At 37.0% G+C, this 24,525-nt stretch overlaps 1 protein-coding gene across 4 annotated transcripts in view; it reads left to right on the top strand.

Annotated features, from left to right (window-relative positions):
- TMTC1 (transmembrane O-mannosyltransferase targeting cadherins 1) overlaps nucleotides 1–24,525 on the top strand; it is a 284,735-nt gene that overhangs the window by 97,825 nt on the left and 162,385 nt on the right. For 3 of the 4 annotated variants that reach the window (XM_077170429.1, XM_077170433.1, XM_077170432.1), the window contains exons 6-7: nucleotides 4,422–4,503; nucleotides 6,636–6,739. The exons of the other annotated variant lie outside the window; for it this stretch is intronic. In XM_077170429.1, coding sequence (XP_077026544.1) covers nucleotides 4,422–4,503; nucleotides 6,636–6,739 — 186 coding nt within the window. The remainder of the gene's footprint in view (nucleotides 1–4,421; nucleotides 4,504–6,635; nucleotides 6,740–24,525) is intronic. 4 annotated transcript variants of the gene reach the window in all.

The raw sequence follows: 24,525 nt of genomic DNA, 5'->3' as shown, positions 1-24,525 counted from the left end.
TCTTGTTCTTACAGGGAAAGCATTCAGTCTTTCACCATTAAGTATGAGATCAGTAGTGGGTTTTCATATATGCCCTTTATCATGTTGAGGAAATGTTCTTCTTTCCCAGTTTTCTAAATGTTTTTATTAACTAGATTTTGTCAAATGCCTTTTCAGTCTCAATTGAATGATCATGTGTTTTTTTTCCTTCATACTGTAAATATAGTTTACATTAATCGATTTTTAATGTTGAATGACCCTTGCATACATGGACTGAATCCCACTTAATCATAGTGTATAATTCTGTTAGTGTGCTGTTGAATTTTGGTTTGCTAGTATTGGGTTGAGATTTTTTATATCTATATTTATAAGGGATATTGGTCTATAAACAGCCAGACTTTCAGGTGTTTATAAATTCTGTGAAGAGCTGGGAAGTCTAATATAATGTTTTCATTTAAACCATCTGGATTTAAGGTAAGGAAGAGAGTTTCATCCAAGTAATTTTCCTCTTCATACCTCGAGCATTCTTATTTTGTACCCTGGTCTCATGCTGAAAAGTAAAGAAGAATGCAAAAAAAAAAAGAAGAAGAAGAAGAAGAGAAAGGTTTGATTGGAGGGCAGGAAAAATATTTTTAAAACTCCCTTCAGTTCAGTAAGCATTCTTGATCATCTTGCTATATGTTACATGTATGTGGGTAATGGATATATTGTCGTAATTCTGTGTTAAAGAACTTCAGTGATTGAAAACAATAAAAGTATGTTTACTCTCAAGGTTATGGCTTGGTTGGTGGTTCTGGCCTCAGCTGAGACCTCAGAAGGATTTGAGTACTGAGTGACTAGGAAGGGTGAACCTCAGGAAGAAGTCCCATTTCACTCTGAAGATGTGAATTTGATAAACTGAGAGAGCTGATATCATTATTCAGATAATTTGGTTTGTAGGAAGCCAAGTTAGGGAATTTATTTTGGATAACTTGATATTTGGCTTTTATTGGTCTAAAATCAATTGAAGTTGTAAAAATCCAGTTTGACAATACCAATTTCCCAAAGTAGTGTTAAAATAATTTTTCATGTGCTACTGAAAACTGTGAAGTCTCTGTTCAAAGTTGGGGATCAACTAACATATGCTTCCCTTGGTGGGAAAACAGCCGAAGGTCAGAATATTTCCATGATGCAGAGAAAGGTGTGGACCTCAGAATTCCAGGTCTTGCCAGGGTGGAACACTGTCCTGGCAATCGCATGGTTGTTTGCAGAAGGAAACATTTGAACCTTGTATGGCAGGCCTGAGATTAATGTTGATGCGGCAGTTTGGGTGAAAAACAACTTACTAACAACCTTGAAAGATACTTTCTCTTTTGAAGCTCTCCAGTAAATAGGATGAGGAACTCAGGATCCAGGCACTTGTCCTTTGAGACATGAGTTCCCTGCTCTCATCATAAAAGGCTCTTCTGTGTGAGTGTCTTTATTTTTCAGATTTGTGGTGCCTTCCTCAGCGCCTCATGCTGAGCAGGTCTTAGCATCCCTCTAATTCCTTGGCATTACTTTTTTGAAATGCAGAAAGTTTCTGTATGTTTTCCTTCAGTTATCAGTTTATGATGCCAGCAGTAAATGAGAATATCCAAGAATTGCAATATGTTCAACCAAAAAGGGACCCTGATATGGTTTACTCTAACTCTCTTGTTGATAAAGGAAGGAAATGAAGCTCCAGTAGATTTGTTCCAAGTCATGCAGTAAATTAGGTGGAAACTCAAGAATAGAACTGTGGGCTTTTGGTCCCCATTCTAGAGGTTTCCCCAGTGGTTTGGTTTTGTTGTTGACCTACTATCTAGTTTTGCAGGGAAGACAACGGAGAACCTGACTGAAATTGAGAAGTATCAGTGATACTATTTGCATAGTGACTTAATTTGTAAATCACTTTCAGGTACTCTATCTTTTATATCTGACAGAGTCAGATATAATAATGATCATTTCTGGTTCTTTGCTATCCTGCACTTTAAGAGAGGAATCATAATATTCTTCCTCATAGGATTGTTGCAAGTGGTAATTAAGTTACTACATTTAAATCACATATTGGTGACTGGCACATATTAGGTGTTTGCTATTATTATGATTGTTACTGATGCCTGTCGTTAGGTTCTCGTTTATAGACCATACATAGTAGCCTGATGAGGAATATTCTACTATCCAGTTTTGTAGTAGGTAGGGGTGGAGAGAGGGATGCAAAGAATTTAGCCTTTGGAATGTTCCTTGAATGAGCTTTGGAATCTCAGCCTCTGCCCTTTTTATTACCAAAAAGGAAACCTGCTATTTCTGCTTATTTTCTCATTTACTTTTGGTCAACAACTAGAAATGGAAATTTTGAGAAGAGGTTGTTTATTCAGCCACTGCTCTCCCTACATCCTAGGCTTTCATTCCTATGGGAAGCTAAATTTTACGAGTAAAGTTTTGGTGTCTTGGTTTAACTTCTTGAGGAAATGAAATTTCTTAAGGAGGAGGAGTTTTGAAATGAGGGGACACTTTATAAATAATTTGCTGAGATGACCATCAAACAGTGAAACACAATATGGAGATTTTACCGAAATTTATCATAGAAAATACTCTTAAATTCTGTGGTTTGTTGTTCATTCCACAGAAAGAAAAACCACTTCTATGTTTTTCCTCTAAGTTAAAATAAACAAGAGTAGTAACGTGAGAAATGGAGCTTCCAAAATAGACCAACCCAACAAACACTTTTTCATTCAAACCTTATTACAACTCCAGCCCTCTCCAGAACCTTTTCTTCCCTTTTCTCTGTCATCCCTTTTTTTTCTCTGGCTGCCATTGATCTTACATCCTTTAAAGCAATGGTAGAAATATCCAAGGTTAGCCCGAAAATGATCGTCACAGTAGAGGCAGAACGGAGAGAAGGATGCTGGCAGTACTTTACCTTTTTGGATCACAGACCCCTTTGAAACTAAAGATCAAAGAAAAAGACAGTTTCAAAAAAATACATAGAAGCAAGCATACGCAATATTTTGGTTACAATTTGTAATAAACTTTCTTCATTGCATTTTGAAATAATAGCGATGTACCTGAGTTTTGAGAGCTAACAGTCTCCAGAGCCTTCCTCCTTGCCAGGCTCTCTGATGAGAGCTAAGGGAGAAGAAGGGGATTTAAAAATAGTATTTAGGATTGGATCCAGCCCAGAGCTTGCTAAAAGCTGACTCTGGTGTTTTTCGGGCTCGCCTCATTTTCTCCACTTGTTAAATAGTTGAAGGGTCAGAGCTTCTGAGCATGTATCACTTTCAACGCTGTTTATGAATCACGAAGAAGAGACATGCTATTAGGAGAGGGAGGGAGCAGCTAAGGAAGAGATCTTTTCCTGAGTGAGGCTCTCTTCTCCTTTTCAGAGACATTTCAAAAACATTCAACTGTCACAGAACACATTTTGTGAACTTCAGGTCTCACAAAAGGATTTCTCTCCTTATAGAACATTCCCATTCAGATGCTAATTTTTAGAGCTGCTGAGAAGAAGTCCTTTGAGGAAAAACTGGGTTAAAAAGAGGAAAAGGGAAAGAAAAGAAAAAGCATAGAGGAAATAAGCATGAGGTGGGAAATGCTTCCTGGATTTTGTGATTTGGTTCAACTTTTTTTTTTCTCTTCTCTGTTACTTTAACATGTAGATCTTTGCAGGTAAGTAAAAATGAATTGTTTTAGGTTTTTTCTTGGGATTTGTTCATTGCACCTTCCTGTGTCCTTTCCATTGTCTTAATTAAGTCAGCCTATCACATGCCTTCCATGTGGCTATCCTGGGCTCCCGCCTTGTGCAAATGAGTACGCTATGGCAGAGGCAGGGTCCACACAGGGCTCCGGTTCCTCCAGAAGAAGACGTTCTTGAAACTTAGTTTGGTTCTAAAGGATATACGCAGATGAGAAAATCATACATTGTAGGCAAGCTCTGCTGCCACCACTGTTGCTTACTAAGGTTGTTTACCTTGCAAAAGTTACTTAACCTCACATGACTTAGGTTTCCTATTTGTGAGATATTTTGTGAGTCGAAGGAACCTTTGTTGCCCCCCCCATCAAATTACACTAAGTGGGTAAATAAACTCTGATTTTGTTTAAGATCTGCCCTGCGATCAGCATAACCAGTTGCCAGAGCACCTGGGTTATGTGGGACTAGGTGATATGATAATGTTTAAGCTGGCTGTGCAAGCTTCTGTTCCATATATTGTCTCAATTATTCCTTATGACTGTCCTACTATTATTATCCCCATTTTGTAGGTGAGGTACAGAGAGGTCAAGAAACTTACCCAAGACCACCCAGGTGGTCTGACCCCAGAGACCATGCGCTCAGGCTCAGCCCTTTGCAGCCTTTATCAGGGCTACAGCACATCCATGTTGAAAGGAGAATGGTAGATGTGGCAGCCTCTTATAGTTAAGTGCTTTTTTCTTTCCTGTTTCAGGTATCTGACAACAAGCAGCAATAGAGATTTCCTTCTTACCATGAGGCCTTTTTTCAAAAGGGCTGTTTTGGTCATCAGTTATGTAAGTGCATACATGTTTTTAAAAATCCGATAAGGAATGTTTTACTTTGCCTTGGCTCAGAGACATGACTAAGATTAATAGAATCAGCAATAGATTTGAATAACTTGATCTTAGTTGTTCAAACTGATTAAAGGGATTACACGTGATAACTGTTGCACACATTGAAGAGTATAAATAGGTATTTGTGAACTTAATGATACAAACAGTATGAAATACAGTATATTAGAAGTCTATTTTAAGGTGCTGATATTGATGTGGTTTCAAGAGAGGAAGCAACACAAACCTGACTGTATCAGTCACCTATTGCTGCATAACAAAGCACCTCAAAATGTAATTGTTTTAGGGTGGGCCATGGTGGCTCAGCAGGCAGGAATGCTCGCCTGCCATGCCAGAGGACTGGGGTTCGATTCCTGATGCCTGTCCATGTATTAAAAAAAAAAAGTAATTGTTTTAAATAACAACCACCATTTATTCACCCCCATACTTACATTGTTGGATGTTCCTATTCAAAGAGGTTAGTAAACTGGTATATTATGATACTTTTTCTTATAAGTTTCCTATCAAAATGTATAGTAAGTTTCCTATCAAAATGTATAGTAAGTTTTGATAGGAAACATGAAAATGTCTTTTCAGTTGCAGTGTTATCAATGTGATAATTTTCTCAACATTATAATATGTTTATGGAAAAAGGTGAGCATACAAAACCAGAATGAAGTGAAGATCTTTGGATGTTTTCAGCAAAAGGGGCAAGAACATTTCTCTAAAGAATTCCCCAGCATTTTTACATAGAATTAGGATGAGTCTCAACTTGTTCCAGAGTGATTTATTTTCTTAGAGCTCTTTGGGAACGCAAGTAATATACATCATTTCTGTAATAAAAGTTGTGTAATATAATTTTCCTTTTGTTATTTTACTGTTAAATTTAATCTCAGTGCCCTTTTTATATTTTTTTCTACATAATTTGCTTTGCTTATTTCAATCATCAGAGTTTTTCTTTTTTCCCCCCTCTACAGAGTATTTTCAGTGAGCTCATATTTCAGGATACTTTCCCTGTTCTTTTATCTGCAATTACCATTGTAGTAGCCTTAAGAATTTAAATCCACTTTGTAAATTTGCCCACCACTTTTATTCACCTAGGACCATACATTTATTGTAGGTTTTTGGATGAGGCAATCATGAATTAAGTCTATAATTTTCATTTAAAAAAATATTCAGGGTGCATGGGTGGTTCAGTAGTAGAATGCTCGCCTTCCATGTGGGAGACCCTGGTTCAATTCCCGGACCATGCACCTGAAAAAAAAAAAAAAGAAAGAAATTCAGCTTTAACTACCCCAAACCTTAATCCTTTAGTTTTGTTCAACCACATATTTCTATCCAGTTTTAACAGGAACAGTATAAAAGCTCCTAAATGAAAATAAGAATTATACCTAGCAGGTCAGTATGGAGATTTCCCTATGATCGGAACTCACCCCTCAGGAATGCATCTGTGGTTTCTGGGGTTTTCCTGTCACCTGAGCAACAAAATCTAACCTTCAGAAAGAAAATTCCAGGGGGTGAAATAAATTACTTTCTCTGGGGTTTGTTGAAATAGCTCTTCATGTGTGCTCTGCTTTAGGGCATTCAAGGACTGGAACATTTCCAAGTGTTTTCACTCAATATTGTATATCATTTTAAATCAGTTTTCCTGGGGCTGGGTAAGTGGTGTGGTTAATAAGAGTTTGGGCTTTGGAGGTCAATTAACATGAGTTCACCTCCTGGATCTTGCATTCTCTTAGCTGTGGGACCCTGAACAAATTACTTCCAAGCCTCAATTTCCTCATCTGTAAAGTGGGGACAATGATTCTTGCTCTGGGTTTGCTAGGCTTCAGGGGAGATCCTAAGCCTTTAGCACAGTGAATAACAGCTGGTAAGTCTTCATACTTACTAACTGTTGTAAATCTTTCTGCCTCTCCTCATCATCTTCATTGCTTTCTCTTCCCATTCACTGTTAACATTCAGATTTTATGGAGATGCTCACTATAGGGAATGTTTGCAATATAAAATATTTGTAGCGTGTCTAGAGATATCCCTCAGAAAGGTGGTGCTTACCACCAGTTAATGATTATTTTCTTACCAAACCTTGTTCTTTGAAGGTCCTTGTAGTTTTGTACTTCCGTCTGTGGATAATGGGAGGATCCATGCCACTCTTTTCTGAGCAGGATAATCCAGCTTCATTTTCGCCTTACATTCTTACAAGGTCAGTCAAAATAAATTTTTAAACTTTCGCTTGATATTTGTTGAATAGTTTTAAATATTTTTAATCTAATTATGCTTTGGCTTTACATTTTGAGGAGGGAAGGGTTATTTCTATTCACAGTGGGGGTGGGGTGGAAAGAGACTATTATTGCTACATTTGTAATTTTTTTCAATAGATGGCACTGCTTTTTCAACATGCTTGAATTGTTCTCATATTAGTATATATTTGTTCAGCAAATATCTTATTAGGCACATATCATCATAGCAAATATCTGTTGAGTGGCCTATATGGCAAATGCTGTATAACAATGCACAAAGAAGATCAGGCATCGGAATAATATATAAGATTAAAGTAAACAGAAATGAATGAGTTTTGCCAAGAAATAGCTAATTATGTGTTATCATTTGCTCTTAAGAGTTCTTGAGATATTGGGTCAAAAAATGGTGTTGATCAATGAATCTGGGTCATTGAGAATGTTTTTATAGAAATTATGACACTGTTTTTGTGATTAAGGGAGTATTTAAACATTTCATTATCCCAGTGGGAAACTGCACAAGTAATCTTAAATGAAGAAACTTGGGATGCTTTAATCCTCCATTTTTCCTTACTTGAAGGTTAGAATATTTTGGGAAATACATTGATTGTTGCTACAACTCTTTCTATGACCCTAAAAATAGGTAAGGAAAACCCTCTTTATAGGCATTTAATAACTGTTTCTTTTATGTTCTTTTAAAAACTCTAAAATCAATTGTAAACAGCGTCTGGAGAGCTCAAGGCTGTTGTTTGACAGCTGATTAAAGAAGTTGACTTTCTTTAGGAAAGTGAAAAATCAACAAATGCCAACAACTCCTTATTTCCTTCACTGAAACTGTTTATGGGGAATGGTACCTATAAATAAAATGGCATAATCTGTAAAACAGTGTTCATCCTTCAAATTATTTTACCTTTAACTTAAAATTGACTTAAAACATGATAGCATGTTATTAAGGAGAATGATGTGTCTGGTGGAGAGTGATTTACAATATTGGTTTTTTCTCATTTTTTTTTCATAGGAAAAACATTTCAATTTAATGCCCTTTATCCTTCCCCTAAGTACATGGAGGGCTATTCTATTTTTCCCACAAGATAAGTTGATAAAAGCTGGGAATTGTAAGTAGAGAAGTCATGTAAAGAGTTTAGCAATATCTAGAGCAAGTGCTCAATCATGGTAGTTTTAATTTTATTCTTATTAATATAATGATTATTTTGTCTCCAGTGCCTTCACCAGGTTCCTCCTTGTAAAACACATACTCACACCCATGCACAGACACATCTCAGACATTTGCTTTATTTCTGGTTCACTCCCATAGGGCTTTCTCCCACAGAGCTAATCCTTTATATTCAACTTAAACAATAGAAATTAAAAAAAAAAAACTTAATGAGCATTAAACACTATTTAAACTACCTGAGCACACATTATCTGATGATGATATATTTCATTGAATATATAACATATATATATATATACTATATATCACAATTGTTTTCATTACTTCCAATATATGTTTGGATTAAATAAATCTTGAATGTCTTTCAGAATTATATGGAATCCAACCACTATTGTTGGTTTACCCCTTCCAGGTTGTCTGGAACCTTTAAAAATTATTGTTTATTTCTGATGTTATATATTGTTTATATGCTATGTTGTATAAATAGTCTATATTTAACATCTATATCCCTGATTTTTATTAATGTTGCACTCTATTCTTTTTAAGTATCTCGCAATGGTTTTCAAAATCTCCAGGGCGTTTTTCCAGGATATTTTTAGTTTGTGATACCTCGTTGATAAATGTTTTCGGTTCTGTAGCTCCTTAAAGAATAGCTACTTTCTGCCTTCAATAGAAAACTGTTGAAATTTAAAATCAACTTTACCAGATCCTGTTCTTCTATAATGACTCCATTCCCTTTAGCTTTGCAATAGGTTCCCCTCCAAGTTTTCTTGTCTCCTGAATCTGAGCATCAGGATTACTTACATTTTTGTCCTTAGAATTAATGTAATCTATTGAAATGTCAGGAACAAAAAGATAAATATTATCATGCCTCAATAATATGGACTAACCGTAATATAAAAATTAAGTGCCCTAAGGTCAAGAGCATTGGTTATCAGGTTGGGGCATATTGTAAAGGATCCTAGATTTTAAGTTCTTAGAACAGTCACATATATTCAGGAGATGTGACTGTTAATTCTAAATTTTAAGATACTGGGCTGTTTGTATAGAGCATGGTGTGACCCAGAAATTCTGGGTGTGTATGTGACACCTGAGACTCAGAGTTAGAGCTCTGAAGCTATGAAAGCCAGCAGTACCTCATATAGGAACTGTTTAAAAAGTTGAAAAAGTGATCAGACATTGAGTAGAGATATGAATGAAGCTGATTTGGATAGGACTAAGGTATATCAGAAGACTGGGTAAAGGATGATATCGTCCACATCTTAAAACTTCAACTTCTATATGAGACTAAAAGTAGACATGTTTATTTGGTGCAAAATTTATATTTTGGGTAGTTCATTTCCAAATTTAACTTATATGGTCAGTTCAGTTGTACCGTAAGTACATGGAATCTTGAATAGGGTGTGAGAGTTTGTTGGTATGTCCAAGTTAGTGTGATGTCCCGATAAACCCCAGAGTGATTTGGACAGTGAATAAAGGAGTAATTACAAAGTTCCCTTGGGGGAATGGAGAGAAAGGAAGAAATATTCATCTTCCCCATTTGGAGAATTTCTGATATTCTCACAAGCAGTGGGGAAAACCAAATCTGTAGGCTGAGCCCTTGATCTTGGGGTTCGCCCAATGAAACTTATTCCTACAAGGGATAGGCTAAGCCTACTTAACATTAGGCCTAAGAGGCACCCCAAGAGAACCTCTTTTGGGCTCAGATGTGGCCTCTCTCTCTAAACTGATACAGTAAGTGAACCCACTGTCCTCCCCATTGCATGGGACAGAAATCCCAGGATGAGATGGGACCCAGCATCAAGGGATTGAGAAAACCTTCTTGACCAAAAGGAGGAAAAGAGAAATGAGAAAAAGTGTTAGTGGCTGAGAGATTTCAAAGAGAGTTGATAGGTTATCCTGGAGGTTATTCTTGTGCATCATATAGATATCCCTTTTTAGTTTATGGTATATTGGAGTGACTACAGGGAACTACCTGAAACTGTAAATCTGTATTCCAGTAGCCTTGTTTCTTGAAGATGCTTGTATAATGATATACAGTGTGACTGTAATTCTGACAGTCTTGTGTCTGATGCTCCTTTTATTTAGGGTATGGACAGATGAGTAAAAAATATGGATAAAAAACAAATAGGGCAGTACAACAGTAGCTCAGTGGGCAGAATTCTTGCCTACCATGCTGGAGAACTGGGTACGATTCCTGGTGCCTGCCCATGCAAAAAAAAAAAGCCAAAATAAATAAATAAATAATAGGGACAACAAAGGTTAAAATAAATTGGGTAGATGGAAATACTAGTGGTCAAAGATAGGGAGGGGTGAGGAATATGGTATGTATGAACTTTTTCTTTTTTTATTTCTTTTTCTGAAGCTGTGCAAATGTTCTAAAAAATTATCTTAATGATGAATACACAACTACGTGATGATACTGTGAGCCATTGATTGTATACTATGTATGGAATGTTTGTGTGCTAAGAATATTTGTTTTGGTATGTTAAGTTTTAGCAGTAAAATTATTTTAAAAAATTAATGCAACCTATTTATTCAAGTTACTGTAAGTTTAACATACATAGTTAGAAGAGGCAGATGAGAACAAGAACAGACTGCTTTTCAGCCCCCCAACCAAATATTTCATTCGCATCTTGTTATCAGTAAGTAACTACATACCTCATGGTCTTAGGTATCAGGACTTTGATCTCCGACTCGCTGCCATCCTAGCTGTGCCATCTTAGCTGCCACTGGGGTTAAGTTGCATTTCTCTCTCTTGTGGCAACCACCGAAAATTCTTTGGTAGAAACCCTAACAAAATTAGAACCTTGACCCAGTCATTTGGCAGGTTCTGCCTTTCATTTCCAAGGCATATATACACTTTTCCAGAGAGATGAGACATTTCATCTAGGACTTCAGTATATGAATCTATCGAATTCATATATAAGAGATTATATTTGAGCAATTCAATAAATTGGTCTATAATTCCCTTATGATCATACCTTCATGTTTTTTCTCTCTTTTCTTTTAAAAAATTTGTATCTTTCTTCTCTTGCATTTCAAACTTGAGACCTGTAGACATCAGGGACATTTCAATAGCAGTGTTACAAATGACCTTTTCACATTCCTCTATGACATTTGTATTAGAATTGACTCTTGAGCATCCAGAAAAGTGTCTTTAATTCCTTTCCCAATCTGTTTGCATACTTATTTGACTTGTGGTACACTGGTGATTCTCCAAGTGGATACAGACCTTTGGTCTATTTCCTAGTTTTGCTGTTTTTTCTTTCCTTCTCCTCAGTTGTACAATGCAATTGTGATTTAGCTAGCTTTGTAAGCCCATCTTTACTAATCACAGGTTTGTCATTTTGCTATGTCAGTTGGTCTGTATTGATGCTTTACTTCCTTTATAAGATTTATAAACTTCACACAGCTTTCAGTAGCATCTTTGTTTCTTTCTTGAGAGCATTATTTCTTCTTTTATAGTAAGTACAATAAATTACTCTATTGTCAGGTTAGAGTTTTTAGAGGTGCTTTCTTCCCCCTTAATAGTTGCCTTGTTTTTGATTGCATATGCTGATTTCTTTTTTGCTTAAGTCCTAATTGATTTTAAGAGTAGGTTGGTCAAGTTTCCCTTTGTTTCAAATGATTTTTTCTTATGATGTTGTACCTGAGATTCTCTCTTTTTGATAATCTATTTCTATGAGTTTATCTGAGAGTAAATACTCTGTCATTTTCTGCTTAAATGAACTGAAATGTATACTCATGAAAAATCTTTAAGAAAAATTATCTACCACTTGTGAATAAGACAAATGATTTCAGCATAAACTTCAGTGTAATACTAGAGTACATTGTCTAACAAACCCAGGGGACTATACCTTTGGTTGGCTTATTATTTACTATTGAATAGGCTGCAGAAATATTACAATTCTGTAAAGTTAAAATTTAATGTATAGAAACCTGATAGAGGTGATGATTTTCTTTTCTCTCTTGTTGAAAATAAAACCCCAAATGTTACAGTTTTATTGCCTTGTGGAACACTGAACAGATTTGTATTTGATTTACCAGTCTCATTCCCTTTTATTTTCTCATATTCTATAATAATCCCAGTTTTTCAAATTCTCTTATAGATACATGTATATATAAACGACTTTACTAAGATATAGTTTGTCTGCCATATAATCTGTCCATTTAAAAAGTAATATTCAGTGGTTTTTAGGATACTCACAGAGTTGTGCAACCATCACCACATCAATTTTAGAATATTTTTGGCATTCCAAGAAGAAACCTCAGCCATTAGCAATCATTCTCCATTTCTCCCAAACCATTCCCCACCCCCACCCCCACCCCCAGCTTTAGGCAGCCACTGATCTATTTTCTGTCTCTATAGATTTGCCTTTTTTGAACAAATTACATAAATGAGATTATATAATATGTGGTCTTTTGTAACTGGCTTCTTTCACTGAGCATAATGTTTCCAAAGTTCATTATATTGTAGAATGTATCAGTGCTTGATTCCTTTTTATTCCTAATAGTATTCCATTGTACAGATATGCTGCATTTTATTTCCTATTGATCAGTTGATGGGCATTTACATGATTTCCACTTTTGGGCTATAATATGTAATGCTTCTGTGGAAATTTGTGTACAAGTTTTTGTGTAGATAGATATTTTCATTTTTCTATTGTATATGTCTAGGAGTAGAATTGCTGGGTCATATGATAACTCTGTTTAACCTTTTCAGGAATTGTCGGACTGTTTATCAAAGTAGCTACAGCATTTTACATTCCCACCAGTTGTGTGCAAAGATTTCACTTTCTCCATGTGGTTATCAACACATATTATCTGTCTTTTTTATTATAAACCTTCTAGCCAATGTGAAGTAGTATTTTGTTGTGGTTTTGATCTACATTTCCCTGATGGCTAATGATGTTGAATATCTTTGCATGTGATTAGTGGACAGTCATATATATTCTTTGGAGAAATGTCTATTCAGATCCTTTTTTTAACTGTATTGTTTGTCTTCATATTATTGAGTTACAAATATTCTTTATATATTCTAGATAACAAATCTTATTAGATATGATTTATATTTTCTCTTATTCTGTGGGTTTTCTTTTTGCTTTCTTCATGGTGTTCTTTGAAAAAAGTTTTAAATTTTGATGAAGTTCAGTTTATCTGTTTTTCTTGTGGTTGCTTATGTTTTTGCTGTTGTAGCTAAGAAAGCTTCGCCTAACTCAGATTCTCTTTTAAACTGGATTTGTCAATGTCTTTAGAATTTGCTCACTTATCTCTATCCCCACTGTCACATCTTGAATGAAATGCTTGTGGTCTCTTACCTGCAGTACTGAAATAGTGTCCTGACTGATCCCATGGTTTTGCTCTCCTGAGTTCCAACCTTTACACCACTTTAATAGTTTTAATATTTAAAAGGTCAATGTTTCCCTATATGCTTTAGGATAAATACTGAACCCTTTTCAGTGTTTATAGTTGGGATCTGGCTTTATTGCTCTCTTCAAAATCAGCTCTGTATTTTTTTAATTAAAGAAATTGTAGGTTTACATAAAAATCATGCATAAAATATGGAATTCCCATATACCACCCTATTATTAACACCTTGCATTAGTATGACACATTTGTTATAATCTATGAAAGAACATTTTTATAATGGTACTATTAACTATAGTCCATCATTTACAATAGGGTTCCCTGTGTTGTACAAGCCTATGTTTTTTGCTTTTGTCTTTAAGTTTTTAATTGTAAAACATATATACAGCCTAAAATTTCCAGTTTTAACCATACTCAAGTATGTATTTGAGTGCTGTTAGAGATGTCCACACTGTTGTGCTACTATCACCACCATCCATTACTGAAATTACTTCTCCTCGCCTTTTCCTCCCTTACCTTAGTCACTAGGCATATTAAACAGCTTGAGTTCCCTACACCATTTCCTCTTTTCCTAAAACCCTTTCACATGCTGTTTTCCAGACCTGCAATGCCTTTCTTTCATTCTTTAGCCATTGCTTATTCTAGTAGGTCTTGCCTAAGCCTTTTTTACTCCAATCTTGTTCATACATGTTTCTTCCTTAGAATCCTATATTTACTTCTTATTACATGGTACTGTTCACTCTACATTGCTACTCTTAACTAGCTATTACACTTTTTACTAATCTTCTTCACTCATTTGAGTGTGTGTTCTTCAAGGGCAGAGACTGTATCTTATCTTCCTTTATTTCCAGCAGGTTGTGCCACTCTGAGTCCAGAGGAGAGCCACAATAATTGCTTGTGGTATAATGGATGAAATAATTGCTTGTGGTATAATAGATGAATGAATGATTGTCTGTACTCTCACATATCCCCTGCTCATATGGACGTTATGCCCACCTTTCCCTTTCTGCCTTTGAAGGCCACTTCAAACCAGTGCCTTGTAATCTACCCTTGCTTCGATTTCTGTCTCAGATGTTTCTGACTGGACATGTCTTTGCATACTCTAATGTGGAGAAAATAGTGCTCCTTACCTCATCATAACCCATCTCAGACTATGACTGCTCTAGTGTGATAAAGACCCACCAGAGGAAGTGACATATTTGATGATGCATGTACTTATGGAATTGACAGATCATCCCGGGTTAACTAAACTAATTAATTATATGTCTTTGAGATTTGAAGGAAATTGGTTCAAACCTTTTTCTCCCATGCTGGGATATCCATTGCCCTCCCATTTCATTTTCTTCTTCCTGCTCGATTCTCCATCTCACGCAGGTTTCAATACTCATGGCCGTTCTCTTTTCCTTTTCTTATGCCAGCCAAGACACAGAGCAGAGGCCTTTCATCTTAATATCCTCCAATACACAGCTAGTATAAGACATTTGTGTGTAGGAGCCTTTAATACGGTCTTGGGACAAAAGAACAGAACTACATTGCAGAACCATGTCACAAATAATTTATCATTTATATTAGATATCACATTCTACAGAACCCTTCAGCTAATCTTCTTTTGAGGATTTCTCACTTGCTGAATTTTTTTCAATAAGACTTTTGCTTCTGTTATTTGCTCAGCCCTACCTTTTGCCCACTGCTCCTTTTTTTCTTCCTCCTTCCAAATTTCTGATCATTTATTATACAACCTCAGACCATACAGGCCATCCCAGATTGAATCACATCCAAATCCAAGTACATCACTGTCCCACCTTAGTGAAACTAGGGTAGGCTGAGATAACATCAAACTCTGAAATCTAAATAACATGAAAGGTTTAATTTTTGCTTCCAGTTAGGACTGCTTATTGAGCCTGCAACTCTTTGGGGTACCTGTCTTCCAAGTGGGTTCCAAGCTGCTTGCATTTTATAGCCCTGCCATCTGGAATGGCTGAGTCCATGCATCAGAGAAAGAGAAAGCTGGAGGGGCCCACAGTTCTTTTTGTTGAGAATTTCAAATACATTCAAAAGTAGTGAGAAATACTATAAGTAAAGGCCATGTTTGTTCCCATCACCCATCTTTGGCATTTACCAACTGAGCTCAATCTTGTTTCATTGATGCACCACCCACTTCAAACTCTCTCCATTTTCCTCTGCCACCACTGACCTATTTTGAAACCAGTCCAAGATATAATTTCATTTTTGTCATTATTATTTCATTATGTAATATTGCTAAAAGATAAGGATACCTTTATAAAAATGTAACCACAATATCTTATCACAAGTAAAATATTACTGATAATTCCTTAGTATTGTCACCTGTTTATCCAGTCACTCGGTTCTTTAGTATTTCAGCTGCAAGAGACCCACATCACCTCTGCCCAGACCTGTTAGCCAGAAGTGGTCATGAGCCCCATGGAAATGTGTGTCAAGGAGAAGAAAAATAAGCATGCATAATGAATACATAGCTTTGTGTCTGAAAAGGCCTGAGATGGTGTTTTCCTTTAAAAACAAACAAAAAAACTTAAAAAAAAAAAAAGTAATTTATTTTCCCTCAGAGAAATTTCAGGCTTCGCTTCTTTAATAACATGTTTTTCTCCCCCTATATATATGTACTAAGAGTCCTCAAGCAGGTTGAGTACTATCACTTTTATGAAGTATCTGTGAATAAACCTGGGGTACTCACAGATCCTTATCCATTCATTTTCCAGCCTAAATTCAACCCATTCTTGAAAGCTCAGGGCTGCACAGGACTTTGTAGTTTTACTTCAACCAGTTTGCCAAGCTGAATGTGTTTCAACGACACATGGGGATCACGTTCAAGTCCCAATTCTAGGGTCTGATGCCCAAAGATTCTGTCTTCCGTGGATTCAGGGGATTTGCATTTGAGAAGTGATGAAGGGTATTTATATACAACTTGTTCTGTTTAAGTGCCATTTAATCATTTAACTTTTCTATTTCTATAAATATTAGTTTTTAGAAATATGATGCTTAGAAGTTCAAGCTTGTAAATCTGGGATTACACATGAAAATGTAAGTGTGAATTACGTATGGATTCAGTGTAGGGCCGGAGTCTGCAGTAGAGATAACATGATGTTTCCGCTACTGAAGCCACTGCAAAGAGATCGTTTTCATCTTACCGGATTTGAAGAGGAGAGGATGAAAGGCATTCTGTGCTTGGTGGAAGAAGTATTGCCTGTGTAATAATGAAGGTGGTCATCTTTCAAATCTAGGAAATAGATAAAATAAGATTTTCAGCAAAAGAATAAAAAGTCCCCCTCTCAGCATCATGCTTTTTTCATGAGATATAATCCTGGATGGGCAGTAAAATAGATTTGCTTAAGTGAGTGGATGTGTTTCTGCTAATCATAAATATGGGCAAAGGCTTGTATTACATTGTAGGAAAAGATCAAGATAGGAAATAATAAGATTAAGATAGAACTCATACCTTCCTTACAAAGGAGCTTCTCTTTCTCCCTTTTCATTTTTGGTTGATGGTGTTAAATAGGTACAAAACCTTAGGTTTTGATTGTTACATCCTCATGGCAAGGTGTCTCCTAATATTTATATTCCTTGATGTCTCTAACATGGGGCCCATCTCATAGTAAGCTCTCAACAAGTGTTTATTGAATAAAAATAATACATTGTGTCTTTTAAGCAAACTGCACGTTCTTTCGCTTCTGTACCATGTTAGGAGGCTCTTAATAAATGCTTTTTGGAATGAAATTGAAGTATTCTGGTTTTTTTTGTTGTTTTTTTTTTTTTACATTTTATTGTGAAACATAACCTATATACAAAAAAAGCAATAAATTTCAAAATACATTTTAACAAGTAGCTATAGAAAAGATTTGGAAGTTTTGGTATGGGTTACAGTTTTACAATTTCAAGTTTTTCTTTCTAGTTGCTCCAAGACACTGGAAACTAAAAAGAAATATCAATATAATGATTCAGAGTCATACTCATTTGTTAAATCCTATTTTCTCTGTTATAACTCCTTCTCCTTTGATCTTTCTCTCAATCTTTAGAGATATTTGGGCTATGCCCCTTCTAGCTGTATTCTATTTTTTTATTTAGTCAATAATTACCAAATCAGAATATAGCAATCAAGGAAGCATGTTAAAAATAAAGATTTTTTGGTTCATTTCACAGAAACTCTGATTGTGTAGGTACTGGGTTGGATGAGAACATGTGTATTTAACTAACAGCCTTTGTGTCTGAGGGTAACCCTTTTTGAGACCCGCAGGTTTAGACTTGATCCTCTGTGACTGAAGACCTCTGGAGTGTTGTACAACATTATGTATTTGTATATTCATAGAAAAATAGTTTTGTGGAGATGAAAGAGATTATCAACATCATCAAGTTTAAAATTATACTAATTAGTAGTAACTTATATAATTAGTCTTATGCCCTAGAAATGAAAAGGAAAAATAGAAGGGGGATGAAAAAGGAAAGAATTAAAAGCAGGAGCTTGCGGAGGTGGCAAATTTTACCTCTGGGTTAGGGAGCAGCTGTTAGAAAGTACTGGTCTAGATCAAAGATTAATTTTTTATTTCTTAAAATCCTATACCCTTTAAATCTACAAATTGTGTTTCCATCAGTCTTAAATTCCTTTCATCTAGAAGCTGATGAAAGTTAAGGGAGCAGTTCTTTTCTTTTCTGGTGACATTGGAATATAAAGGCAGAAATTGCTTTTCACAATAAATAAAATGCCAAGCCCAAGCCTTTATTTTGGAATTCTACTTCTTGCTGTGTGATACTCTAGCAGACATTTTCAGCAGTGCAATCATCTCTTCGTTCTACTGGTTAGAGGGGATTATACACTGATTTTAAGTTTATGTCAACCCCGATTTAACTGCATGAAAACTCAAGTTCATCTGGGCTGCACAGTTCAATGAATAAATCAGTGCCTCAGCTAGGTGCTTCTCCATGAAACACCAGTATTTGACCCACCATATTTCCCTTCATTTCTCCACTTTAATAAAGAAATGCTAATGGGAGTCCATATGATAGAGTGGGGGTGGGATTGAATTTGGAGCCAGAAAACTCTGTCTTGAGTGGAGGCTTTGCTATGTGTACTGTGGGACATTGAACAAATCACCATCTCTTTAAGATTATTTCCCTTGGTGGAAGCATGAGGGTAATACTCACTTCACAGAGATTGTATTAGGATCCAAGAATCTTTACATGCAAATGCTTTGTAAATGAGAAAGTGTTGTATGTGTTTATGGGATTTTTAATGTGATTGGATGTGCTTCATTAATAGACCAACAGGATTCTTGTCTGGTAGGCTGGCAACTTGTCCCTGATGCATAGTAAGCAGTCAGTGCAGGATTGCTGAATGAAAGCTGAATGAGAGAAACTATAATGGTTTGAAATAAACAGTTGTTAAATGCTTTATAGAGAGAAACAGACCCAAGGTAAGAAATGAGCCACATATTTATTTTGCAGAAAGGATTATTTGCTTTTTTTGTAGATTATTTGGGTAAGAAGTTGCTGCTGGCAGCCTTAGATGTTGAACTTTGTTTCTTCTACTCCAATGAAACTGTCTTAATGACTGTATTAAAGGCACATGAGAAAGTTCAGAGAGCCTTAGTGGCATTTCAGATTCCCTTTATAGTTTTTCCATGGTAAACACGAGTTCTCAATTAAACTAATATTTATTGCACTTTAATGCAAGAGAAGAAAAATAAGGCTGGTGTAGTTTTATAATAATGATTTTGTAACCTGTGAGCGGGGGCTGAGTTTACATGTCCATTCCTCAGGGTGTGGTAGTCTTCCACAAGCCTTGTACAGCTCTGGGTGTTGGGGGGACAACAGAATAGCAGAATCATTAGTCTGTCCCCTTCAGCTACATTCTTGGATAGCTGGAAGCATGCAGGTAACATTTATCAGATTGCAGAAATGTATATGGTTGCCTCAGGCTGAAATAAAAATATAAACTTCAGATATTTCCAGGTTTTATTGTTTAAATATCAGATTGATTTATCAACGCCTACCTTTTCCATTTATTTAAAGACCTGGATCCTAGAGAAATAACTATAAACAAGATCTATTCTCTGCCCCCAAGGAACTTCTGTTTTAATGGGTGAAGACTGGCCCTTTGACAGGCAGTTTGAGTGCAGTGAGCTAAGCCCAGTTGCTGTGGGAGCCCATGGAAGGGACCCCAGCCTGCCTGGGGAGGGGCTGTGACAGGGAAGGCTGGTCAGAGGAAGTGACATCTATTTTGGGACCTGAAGGATGAGGAGGGGTTCAGAGTTCAGTGACCTGTGAGAGTTGATTCCAAAAGCAAGTCTTGCCAAATCAGGTGCTCTTCTCAGGAATCTGAAACCGGAGACTGAGGGGATTGGCCATGAAGACTGAAATGACAAGTGTGTGAAGACAAGAGAAAAGGAGAGTTTTGGAGCAGCCCTGACCACCAGGTTCCAGCCTCAGGATGAACAAGCATAAGTACATCCACAGAGAGGAGAAGTAGGCCAAGTCCATAGAGCCAGAAGAGAGGGCCAGGAAGGAAGCTTGTGGTCCAGAGAAAGTGTACTGCCTTGCTTCTTTTAGCTGCTGCCTGGTTTGAGTTCCTAAGGAACCTGGTTTTACTATATTTCTTGTCTTTGGATTCCTGTGGGAAACCTGTATTTTTGAAATAGCACTGCTTTTAATTGAGCTGGTTTGATAGGGTCATCGATCCATATAAGCCAGAAGAACTTAACAAAATGCAATGAGAAGATGGCCAGTGGGTGACTTGGATCTCTTTTCCTATGTTGCAAGTGTTTGGAAATGGTCTTGCATCTTTATTCTCAGGAGCTGAAACTGAAAGCATGCAGTGCTGCTGTTTGACCTTGGACCTGTAATGCTCCCTGGCAGGCACACCGCCCCTGCCTGGCACCTTTGACTTTGATGCCATCGAGTGCAAGGAGCTGAGGGTGATAGGTCACCACCTCTCCCACTGTCTTGTGGATCTCTGCTGCCAGCTTTATGCCCTGGGGATCATACCCTGCTTCCAGTCATCCCAGTCTTATCTAAGGAGAATTTTCCTTGAACCTGCTCACTTTGATGCTCCCAACCCCACTGCTCAAGCTCCTCCGACCAGGACCCTTAGTCTGGATGCCTCTACTACTAGCTGAGGTTTGCCATGACCCCTCTGAACCGGTTTGTAATTTTTAGCCCCCTCCCAAAATGACTCTGTGGCACATATGCTTTCCCATATGAAACATGCAGCATATCTCAGCCAATATTCCAGTAACTCCTCTAGTCTTTGCATACCTCAAATTTCAGGAAATATCTTAGGACATGTCTTCTGTTTGCTGGCTGTACGATCCACAACAAGTTACTTCATTCTCTGAGGCTCATTTTGCTCATTTGTGACATCATTTCTTGTTCCATTTATAGACTTGTGTATTAAATGAGATGACATATGACAACCCCCCCCCCCAGAATGAGTGCTCCCTGCCTTCCTAAACAATGGATTAAATCACTACACACAATGCGTGCTTGTGTCTATAGCTTCAGCTTGTTCTAACCATCCGTACCATGCTGTGTGAGATGGTGTCTTATTCCTTTTGTGAAATAAAATTTAAGAGCTCCCAGATGTGCCTATTGATTCATTTCAACCCAATACATATTCTTGCAGCACATGTATTCCTTGCAACCTGTACCTGTATGCTTTCTGAGTTTGGATAGGGAGGTCAGATAGGGAAGGATATCTGCAGTTATTGTAGGCCAACTGCTGGGGGGTGGGGAGAGTTCTCTTCAGGAAAATAAGCCCACAACCTTTGAGATAGCAGTTTGTGCCCCGTTTTTGATGATGCCCTCATTTGGAGGGTTGTTTAAAAAGGAACCATTGGGTGGCTTAAGGGCATTGCTAGATTTAAAACCCTTGTTGGTGCTTCTTGATTATTTTGTGTTAAAGATCAAAAGTACATCAGGCAGTGCACGGGTAGTTCAGCAGTAGAATTCCAGCCTGCTGTGCTAGAGACCCAGGCTCAATTTCCGGGCCCATGTACTCCGATAATAATAATGATAACAAAACAAAACATTCAACAAATGGTGCTGTGATAATGGAATATTCCATGGAAGAAGAATGAAATGTGCTCCCCCCCCCCCCCCCCCCCCACTGCACAGCAAACAAAAGGGGAAAAAAAGTCTATTAGATCTGTACTCAGATATTTTGAGCAGGGATGGTGTTCATTGCTTCCACTCCCACCAGGAGGAGGAGGCTGCAACCTGTGGTGAAATTCACAGAGTTTAAGGCTCTCTGCCCATGGGCTTCTCACCTGGAGGACCAGGGTCTTCCTGGAAAAGGTGATTCCTTCCTTCTTTCTTCCAACTTGTTCCAGCCTTCAGATTTTGGTTTAGCCTTCTGGGTATACAAGAGGACCACCTCTTCTTTAGCCCCAAACTCCTTAGCAAAAAGTTTAGTATCTAATAAGGTGTCATCAGAGTCTTGTTTAGGAAAGGAGAGGTTGTGTACTCATTACTCATTTAAGGAAAAGAAGCTAAAACTTAACATCCTAGTAGTATATCCTATCTAATCACAAAATTTTTACAAGCATTACTTTTTTCTATACTTCCTTTCTGTTTTTTCAGTTCTTAATTTATAACCTATAGTTTATTTTAACTTTCAATAACATTCCCTTCTCGCCCATGTTATTTGCTCACCAAGGAAGGAGATTGGATGATCTTTACAAAGTAACCGAGTATCTTGAGTTTTGGTATTTTTCTAGTTTAACTTCAGGATGTTCCAGAAGATAATCAGAAGTCTGACTTCCAGCTTTATGGTGGGCCACTATTTTATTTGGTTATTTTTTCTGAAAGTAGAATTAAGCACAAAAGAATTGTTGGTGGGCATTAAACTATTTATGATAATTTTAGAGAATTGGGAGAGGACCGTGGGCAGGAGTCGAGATGGCACCAGCTGGGGGTATTGTTAGTGTGACACTTCTAATGATGTTAAAATTCAGCGTAGTTGAGGCTCAATTGTCCATGGTAAAATTTAGCGCAGGGAGTTAATAAAGAATTAAGCAGAATCAGAACATATGTCTTCCTGTGGTTAGTTCTTGCTAAATGCAACAGGGCAATGATTCTAAAATTCCTGAGATACGTATGAGAACAACTGCTTCTCCAAGTATATACACATAAATACATACATGCCTTGATTTAACAACAAAAATAAAAGTAATAAACTTTCTTGGCTTGGTGAGAACTGTAGTTAATTAGGCACATGCCCAAGGTCATCAACTCTAGTCCACCCTGCTGTCTGAAGCAAATATGCTCACTATAACATCCTTCAAGTGCAGATTTTCTGCCTTATTCCAAAATTCTAGTCACCACTTCCTGATATTTGTTCTGTCAAGTACGCTATTTATTTCCAACCACTTAGCCTGGAAACCAATCTCATTGATTTTTCTCTACCTTTCCTTGTTTACTCTCAATATCAGGGCCTTTACTTTATTCAAAGCATCTTTTACTCTCTGTTTGTTACTCCCTGTTCCAGGTGTTCACTATTGTATTAATCATTTTTGTATAAATTAGTTTCATTCAGATCAATATTCCTATAAATTGGTTTAGTCAAACTTGTTTTCTGTTCAATATGTGCTTAAAAGTAAACTGCAAAGACATGTTTTACTAGGTAGCTGGGAGTTTAAGACTCTCAGCAGCCTGGCTTCAAATTATTACCTCTCCAGCCTTATTTTATCATTATTTCTCTTAGATATTACACATTTTAAAAGGACAAATATACTTTTCCTTTTTTGGATATTTTATTGAATCATGACAAACATATTTAAAAGTATACGAATTATAAATGTATAGCAATGCATTTTCACCAGATGAACATACCTGGACAGCCAGCACTCAAAGAAACTGAATTATATCAGAATCTCAGAATCCTCATTCACTAACTTCATCCCCTTCCCCTGTAAAAATGATGCTGACTTTTAATACTGTAGGTTCCTTAATGGATACATACGATGTGTATTCTTGTGGGTCTGCTTCTTTGGTTTCACATTATCATTGTGAAGTTTATCCATGTTGTTGCATTTAGCTGTAATTCATTCATTCTCATTGCTGAATAGATTTCCATTGACTAGATATACTACACATTTCTATGTTTTATGGTAAACAACTCGATTGTCTCCAGTTTTTTACTAAGAACAGTACTGAGAAATTACAGTACCTAGAGGAATGCTAGAAGCCTCAGAGCCGACAGAAACTTCAGAGCTGAGCTGACACAGAGACACGGATGTTTATTTGGAGATGCTTGAAGCCCAGCAGTCATCACCGTGAGATGTTAAGCCAAGAGATGAAAGCCAGCCCTGGAGAAGCAAAGTGAGGAATTCCCATAGAAACAGAGGCTGAAAGCAACAGAGCCCAGGAGCAAGGGACCAGCAGATGCCAGCCACATGACTACCCAGCTGACAGTGGTGTTCCTGAACCATTGGCCTTTCTTGAGTGAAGGGAGATCACAAGATGAACCTAGGGCATATGTGGAAAATCAAGGAAGCTTTCAAGTATCGATGGAGTTGTGTCAAAAGTTTATAGACGTTATCTTGAAAGAGTTGCTACTGACCAAAGCTGGGACAGTTTGAGAACTGAAAAATAATTATTGCTGTTGAATTAATCACTCTGAATCTCTGAAAATCCATAAGTACATAATGATATTCATAAGAGAAGGATAGAAAATAATTATTTTCCCCATTGGAGACATCAATGAATTAAAGGGAAAGAATTAAACCTTTATCCTGCTTTTCCAGTACTGAATATTTCAGAGAAACTAGATAGTCTCTGCTCTACTTAGAGAGCTCTACTTTATGGAAGGTGGCTGTTCTAGTTTGCTGCGGGAATACAATACACCAGAAACAGAATGGCTATTAAAAGGGGGAATTTAATAAGTTGCTAGTTTGTAGTTCTAAGGCCAAGAAAATGTCCCAATTAAAACAAATCTATAGAAATATCCAATGTAAGGTATCCAAGGAAAGATACCTTGGTTCAAGAAAGTCAATGACATTCAGCATTTCTCTCTCAGCTGGAAGGGCACATGCAAACATGGCAGCCTCTTGCTTCATGAAGCTCCGGGGGGGGGGGGGGGTTCCTTCTTTATCTCCAAAGTTCACTGGGTGGTGGACTCTGTTGGTTCTCTCTGCTTTCTGTTGTGGTTCTGCGTTCTCTCCTCATTCTCAAAAGGGACTC

This window comes from Tamandua tetradactyla, chromosome 7 (assembly GCF_023851605.1).
Source record: "Tamandua tetradactyla isolate mTamTet1 chromosome 7, mTamTet1.pri, whole genome shotgun sequence".
Taxonomy (NCBI): Eukaryota; Metazoa; Chordata; class Mammalia; order Pilosa; family Myrmecophagidae; genus Tamandua; species Tamandua tetradactyla.
Note: the sequence above shows the minus strand (reverse complement) of the source record. Positions and strands in the feature narration are given on the sequence as shown.